This window comes from Podarcis tiliguerta (assembly GCF_965153285.1).
Source record: "Podarcis tiliguerta genome assembly, chromosome: 16".
NCBI lineage: Eukaryota > Metazoa > Chordata > Lepidosauria > Squamata > Lacertidae > Podarcis > Podarcis tiliguerta.
This window is the reverse complement of record NC_139549.1, coordinates 14,013,916-14,021,493: the sequence shown is the minus strand read 5'-3', so window position 1 is coordinate 14,021,493 and position 7,578 is coordinate 14,013,916. Positions and strand designations below refer to the sequence as shown.

The following is a 7,578-nucleotide window of genomic DNA, read 5'->3' as shown; positions in this document are numbered from 1 at the left end:
ACCTGTTGCACTTCCATGCACTTTGCTATTCTAGGTGTCCCTCTCTGAATGAAAGCAGCTGAGAGTTGTGCAGAGACCAGGCAGCCTCCCCTTGGAGGACGGGTCATCCTGCTGCTTCTTTGCATAGGGAGCAGTTGACGGCTCCCCTCCTGTCCAAGGTTAAAGCAGATATGGGGCAATGGGGAGATAAGAACAACATGGTGGGCAGCCCTTTCTGTGTCTATTTGTTTTACAGGGTCTTGCAAGCGCCTGGTGAAACGGATTTATTTCCGAAGAAACATATATTGAATGTCAAGGAAACATTTTTTCTCTAGCTTAAATTGGGCACCCTCACATGCAGTGTAACGGAGAGGACTTCTGGGCCTCGCAACAAATTGTTGCAGCATGGAGTGCTGCAGTTTAATGGTCCAGGCAGCCAGTCATGCCTTTTTTTCAAGCTACTCCATTCCATTCTTCCTCTACATCCTGGTTTTCCGTTCCTTCCCATAACAGCATTCCATGGCAATTGAGCAGGCTCAGTCCTCGTTGGGCTATTTTTGGCAACTTCCAGCCCAACTTCCTTGGGGATTCCCCCCCCCCACATTTTTCTTGTACTTCTGCCAACTTTGAGGCTCCTTTAAGCTTACCCTTCTGTGCTTGGATGGTGCAGTCTTGGCTACATAACAGTTTGACACTCACCTCTGAGCACCGGAAACAGAAGGGGCAATGAGGCTGATGACCTGTAACTCGAGGCACTGATTTTGCCTGCAATGGCAGGGCCCCTTTCAACTTGTAGAATGCTTTTAAAAAGCCAACCAAACCAGTGACAATACAGTGTGGCAGCGAGTTCCACAGCCTAACTATCCCTTGGGATAAGTGCTAATTGCATGGGTCTGTGTGGGGAGGTGTCTGCCCTGAATCTACTGCCAGTCGAATCGATAACAGGTAACACTCCTCCCCACACGCCTCGAAATTTTATAAACCTCTATTCTACCTTTCTGGGACCGATGGGAACTGTAGCCCAAATGTCCAGAGGGCACCGGGATGGCAAAGGCAGCTCTTCCCTCTTCTCCACGTTAACACAGGGAAAGTGTTGCTGTTCTGCTCAGAGCCCTGCTTTCAGGCTTCCCATAGTCATGTGGCTGACCTCTGTGAGAACAGGATACGGGATAACAGGTGGGCCCCTTTGATCTGAACTGATCAGGGATCTTCTTCTCTAAGCTAAAAAGCCCCCCAGTGCTTTGGCCTTTTCTGAAGGTGCCCATAACCTCTTGAGTCACCATTTTTCCCTGCCTTGGCTCAAACTGTCTCCATGAGGTTCATCAAGCTTATCTTGTGCCCTAGCATTTTGCGCAGTTCCAGTTTCTACAACTGACACGACACCAGACTCACTTCAATTTCGTTTTTTTCTTTTCAAAGTCCCGTTTTACAAAACAGCACCCCACCCCAAATTCCACCCCACCCCAGGATCAGCTTTAAAATAAATCAAAACACCAGTAGTTTTAACATATCGTCTCCCAGCAGGGTTAAGGAGGTCCAGAGTTCCTCCCCTCCCAAAGTCAGCCTCAAGGCTTCCCCTCCATGTCTTTGGAGCCAGTAGCTGTTCCGCACAGGACGCAGTTCCCTTGGTTAGCTCTAGAGGGCACTGTCTCTCGACAGGAGCGTGGTCAAAATGGAGACACCGTCCCCCTCACGGCGTGTGTGTTGGGGGGGCAACGTGGCCAGCTTAGGCTGTTGGGGGCCCCTCACAGCAAGGTGGCCTGCTCGAACCGCTCGTCCCCCGGCTTCCGGCCAGAGCCCAGCTTCTGGCGGCGTTGCTGAGTGGCCTCCCGGCGCCGGCGGTAAGCCAGAAATTCTTCGCGCAGGGCGGCACAGCGCTCCTCAGGGCTGGGCAAGGGCACCGGGGAGCTGGACCCATCTAAGGCACCCACTGACTGGGAGTTCGAGGGCGAGCCGCTGCTTTCGCTGGAGGTCTTTGAGCCTGCAGAAAGGAGGGGGTGGGAGAGTGGTCAGAGGGTGCAAGGCAAGAACAAGCTCTCTCCAAGCGGGACGGATATATGGCAGGGGAATGACCCTTAAGCAACGTAAGCACACCCCACGTCACCAACACAGATGCTCAGCCGTAGAGGATCTGCTGTGTGCGCGGAAGGCCCCGGGTTCAATCCATGACATCTCCAGGTAAGAGCTCCCACTCTGGCCTGAGATTTTGGACAATGCTGAGCTGGATGGGCTTGACTCAGCAGAAGGCAGCTTCCTATGTTCCTACTCTGTTAATGGAGAAGGGCTGTAGCTCAGTGGCAGAGCACCTGCTTTGCATGCAGAAGCATCTCCAGGTAGGGCTGGGAATGCCCACCCCCCTGAAACCCTACAAAGATGGTGCCAGTCTTTGCTGACAATATGTAAAGCACCTGGCTTCCTACTAAGAATTCTGGGAACTAGTTTACCCCTCGCTGAGATACAATTCCCATCATGCTTAAAACCCCCCACAGTTGACAGGGGAAGATGTGTGCTTTAAATGTATGGTGTGTGGATAATACAGTGGTACCTCGGGTTAGAAACACTTCGGGTTACAGACTCTGCTAACCCGGAAGTAGGACCTCGAGTTAAGAACTTTACCTCAGGATGAGAACAGAAATCGTGCACAGGTGGCAGCGGGAGGCCCAATTAGCTAAAGTGGTACCTCAGGTTAAGAACGGTTTCACGTTAAGAACAAACCTTTGGAACGAATTAAGTTCGTAACCAGAGGTACCACTGTACTCCTTTCCTGTCCAAGAGGATCCAATGGTCCGTCCAGAGCCAGAGGGACATCAGAAAGAAGCTGCCACCTGCAGTTCAGTGGTTTGCCACATGGGGCAGCTGTCCACAAATCACTTGCTCTGGACATAAATCTCTCCTTCTGGACACTATGAAGGCTAGTAACCTGGCTGTGCTTTAATGAAGGTTGGGGGGCTGAGGAGGCCTGGTAATGCATGTTGTACACCTCTGCATACTTAACATAAGCCTCCCTGTGGGCTCCGATGAGTCACCATGAAACAAGGACACATATATATATTTCTGCTTCTGCTCATCTGTGGCCTCCCCCCCCCCCCCAAATGCTTACTCTGCTTCTCCAACTCCTGTGCCGCGATGGTGGAGACCGGCCTTTTGGGGTTCCCACTCCGATAAAGCTGCAGCGCATCCAGCAGGTCAGACTCCAGGGCGAACTCAGAGTCCCATTCGTAGTTCTCGTCCACAGATGTGTTCCTCCTGGAAGAGATAAAAGGGGAGTTAGATACGGGGTGTGTGTGTGAGGAAACATGGAGGCTGCAAAGGCTAAGAGGGAGAGAGGGTGGGATCCTCTCCACCAGGCTGTTTGCAGTGCTGCCCATTTGGACTGGTGGGGTGGAAAGCAGGGAGCCCAACAGGAAGCAGAGACAGAGCCAATGGCAGGCAGAACCAGCTCAAGTCTAGTTCCATCCCCCCCTCCTTGTCTGTTGAATTCTATAAAGGCAACACTGAGGATGGCAGTGACAGCAGGCAGATGGCGGAGGGCAGAGTGAGGTTGGTGGGGCAGTGCTTGCCCCATTCTATAAATTTACTCATATATTGCATTTTCCGCAAGTAAATCTGTGCTCCAAGCAATGCACGCTAAAATAGTAGTACAGCCACAATACATTGTAAGACATATAACATTACTGCAACGTAACACTAAACAGTTCATTTAAGACACACAAACATTTACGTAAACATACAGCTTACCAATAGGACAAGTTAAAAGTATCCATAAGCAATGCTTCCAAATCGATCCCCCTCCATTGCCTGTTTGGGTCTTTTTTTCTTTTACATTTTATTTATTGATCCCCCCCCCCCCCCGCAAAAAAAAAAACCTTTACAGATTTTAGCATAGACCATAAATTACTTTATTCACTGACTTACCATCTGCCACTTCCATGGTTTCCAGATTTACCCTTAAATGATTTATATTTCACGTATGACATTCAATATATCCATTTTGACGTATTTATTTTAATGATTAATGCTGTTGCTCCTATTTCATGTCTTGCTGTTCTAGTTTGTTTGGATCTTTTTCTGCTTCCAGCGTCTGTTTAAAGGAGCATCTCCTCCCACCCCATTTCACAAACAGAATGGCAGAGATATGGGGGTAGCCTTGTATATTGCAAAGATCCATGGAATACGGGTGGACTCAGACAGTGCACAGAGCAGCCCCCATTATGACAGGAGAGCAGGCACAGGGTTGGGGAACCCCAGGCCTCGGGGCAAAATGTGGCCCTCCAGGCCTCTCTATCCGGCCTTCAGAACTCTCCCCTTGCCGCTTCCTTCACCGGCTCTGCTTTGCACCCTCCTTGGGTGCTTTTGCCTGGACGCATTGTCCTTGAACTCCGATAATGCCTCTTGCTGGTTTGGATGCAGGGCAAAGACAAGTGTGCAAGCATGTGCAGAAAGGTAATCAAAAAGAAAATGACCTACAAATTTAAATTCTACAGTGGTACCTCGGGTTACATACGCTTCAGGTTACGTACGCCGCTAACCCAGAAATAGTGCTTCAGGTTAAGAACTTTGTTTCAGCATAAGAACAGAAATCGTGCTCCGGCGGCGTGGCAGCAGCAGGAGGCCCCATTAGCTAAAGTGGTGCTTCAGGTTAAGAACAGTTTCAGGTTAAGTACGGACCTCCGGAACGAATTAAGTACTTAACCCGAGGTACCACTGTACACCTTTTGCTCCGTGCCCTGTCCCCTATGGCTTCACCCAACCTAGGTATGTGGCCCTAGGAAAGGTGCTTAGAAGGGAATGTGACTCTAAGATTGAAACAGGTTCCCCATCTCTATAATACCAGGTGAGTCTAATTTTCCAGATGGCCCTGGACTGGCACAGGTGATGGGAAAGACTCTGATCTCCTAATTTTCTTTTTAACCTATTGCCTACTGTATGCCAAGAAGGTGTTCCACCACTGAGCTATGTTCTCCCTTAGAACACAGGAAGTTGTCTCGGTCCAGCTCAGATTCTTTGCTCCTGTAACCCAGTATTGTTTACTCTGACTGGCTGTTTCTCAAATTACCTGCTGCTCCTTGAACCTTTGTAATCAGATATAGCGGGGATTGAACTGGGGACCTTCCGCCTGCAGAGTATAGGTGCTCCACCACCAAAGCATGGTCCCTCCCCCCTCCTGTATTGCAAAGGACCTTTGGGTGGTACAACGTGTCCCTGCATGGAGACATCTTGCACCCTGACCAACCTCCAGGTTTCAAACGGTTGGGCTCAGTTATGAAAAGTTAAATTTAAAAGAATGCACAACCTGGGAAAGACTTTGGAAGCTTTGAAAAGAGCAAAATTAACACGGGAAGGATATTTAGAAGGGAGGCTCCATCCTGTGGACACTGAGAGTATGGCAGGTGTGTGTTCTGCCTCCTCACATCCTGTTCTGCTTGCCTGCTAAAGCTGGAGAGCCTAAGAAGATAGGAAGCTGCCCTATACCAAGTCTCAGTATTGTCTACACTGATTGGCAGCAGCTCTCTGGGGTTGGAGACAGGAGCTGGTCCCCAGCTTTACCTGCAGAAACCAGGGGTTGAACCTGGAGCCTTCTGCATGCAAGGCAGATGTCCTACCAAGTTAGCAGTGTCCTTCCCCCACCAGCAGCTTTTTCACTGGGACAGAATTTTGTTTGCATTGGGCTCCTGTTTTGATTTCTTCTGCAGTCTCTGTGCCCACTTAGGATTGCAGAATTAAGATCCTAAGAGAGCTCTAAGTGTGGAAAGGAAGGGAAAATTCCTACCACGGCTGCTTTCTCATGTGGGGTTTGTTGCATTAGTTTTACTGGTTATAACCTCTTGAAATCCCATTTATTCCTCACTCCAGCTTTTGCAATTTCATCTGGCATTGTCTCTGTGCTTCCAGGTCTCGATGCACAGTCGTAACGGCTAGAAACTTTTTAATTTGCTAGACGTGTTTCACCCTGGCTCATCCTTTGCGAGGTGCTTACTTGAGGCCCCCAAGCACTCTTCCAACCCACCAGAGCCTCCCGGGAAAACTGCAGGCCTAGTTCACCTCCGCTCCCTTGCCTGCCCTCTTGGTCTCACCTTTTACTGATGGCAACCACTGAAGGGTCCTTTTTGAGCCTGCATTCTTCTCCTGTGGAGCTGCTTTGCCAGCCGGTCATTTCTGCAAAGGGGGAACTGAGGTAGCTGCCCGCCAGCGACGGCGCCAGCGAGGGAGGTCTCAGGAAGGATACACTGCCTCGGCCGCTGCTCTGGCTGGTTAGACTGCCCCGCGGCAGTTTCTCGGCGGGCGGCCCTGCCAGGGCAACGGCGACGGGCGACTTGTGTCTCTCGGGGGGCAGAGACTCTGGGAGCTCCTCCGTTGCGTGGAGCCAGTGAGGCTCTGAGGGGATGGCTGTGTAGGCAAGCTCTGCCTGCCTGCTGTCCATGTGGGGCTGAGGGGGCGACAGCACCTCCAACCAAGGCCCTGGTTCCTTGGGCGAGGGAGTTTCCGAAAAGGAACTGAGGTAACTTGGGCAAACCGAGGTCCCGGGAAAGGCAGCCTTAGCCGGGCCTGTGTTGGCGTGAGGGAGCCTGAGGAGAGATTTGGCCAAGGCCTGTACCTGAGCAGGGTCTAGATTGGCTTGCGTGTCCATGTAGGCTGGACACACGGTTTTGTCCTCATCCCCCAACCCGGTGAGTTCAGTGCTGCCCAGAGCCTCATGGAGGGCTGGTTTGGAAGGTTGCTCCTCTTCCTCTTCTTCCTCCTCCTCCTCCTCCTCTTCCTCTGGAGGCCAGTCACCATCCACATTCATCTCCTTGAAAAAGGGGAGACTCAAGTACTGCAGAATCCCACTTTGGGCTGAGGTATTTGCATTGGCTTGGCTGCTCGGGGGCTTACGGCAGTTTGGAGAGGAAGGGGGTGGCGAGGAAGACGAGGAGGCGGCAGTGGCGGGCCCGTCCACGTGCCCCTCGGGGCTCTGGGTGGTGGTCTGGGCGCGCTGCTTGGTAGCCCCGTACGGCATGGTCGCCACTGGGCTGATGTTGACAATGCACAAGGGCTCGGCCTCCTCCGTTGGGCTGCTGCTGCTGTAGTCGAAGTAGCGTCCCTGACGGTAGCCGGAGGCCTTGGCTTCGCGGCGGGACCGGCTGGCGCTCTTGGGCCTCAGGGGCACGCTTTTCTGCCAGACAGGCTCTTCAGGCCTAGGGGGGGAGTAGACCTGCAGGTAAGGCTCCAGCTGGCCCAGGCTGCTCTCTGAAGAAGCCAGGGACAGCGAATAGCGTTCCAGCATGGCCGCCAAGCGTTCCCGAGGCGGCGCTTCGCTCTGCACCACAAAGCGGCCGTCGGGCCCGCGGCAGATGCGCTCCAGGGGTAGCGGCTCCCCGACGTGGCTCTCGTAGAGGGTGTATCTGGAGTTGTTCCTCGCATTGCCGCTGGTGATGTTGAGGCCTAAGCTGGTGCTGGCTTTCTCCCCCCACAGCAAGGAGCGGCGAAGGCTCTGATACGGGGAGGCCTGGAATTTCATCTTCACAACGCTGTCTGGGCTAGCAGTGCCTGTAGAATTTCTAGAGCGGGGAGAAGCCCAAAAATATATTTATATTGGTCAGCTGGCAAGAGATTGGGCCC

General features: G+C 52.2%; 1 protein-coding gene across 6 annotated transcripts in view; it reads right to left on the bottom strand.

Moving 5' to 3' along the window:
• Window positions 1-1,371: 1,371 nt before the first annotated feature.
• Window positions 1,372-7,578, bottom strand: part of IGSF9 (immunoglobulin superfamily member 9) — a 68,498-nt gene continuing 62,291 nt past the window's right edge. For all 6 annotated transcript variants that reach the window (XM_083418724.1, XM_083418723.1, XM_083418722.1 and 3 more), the window contains exons 19-21: window positions 6,054-7,517; window positions 3,080-3,225; window positions 1,372-1,960 (exon numbers count right to left, since the gene is read on the bottom strand). In XM_083418724.1, the coding sequence (XP_083274850.1) occupies window positions 1,725-1,960; window positions 3,080-3,225; window positions 6,054-7,517 (1,846 nt within the window). In that variant the 3' untranslated portion in view covers window positions 1,372-1,724. The remainder of the gene's footprint in view (window positions 1,961-3,079; window positions 3,226-6,053; window positions 7,518-7,578) is intronic.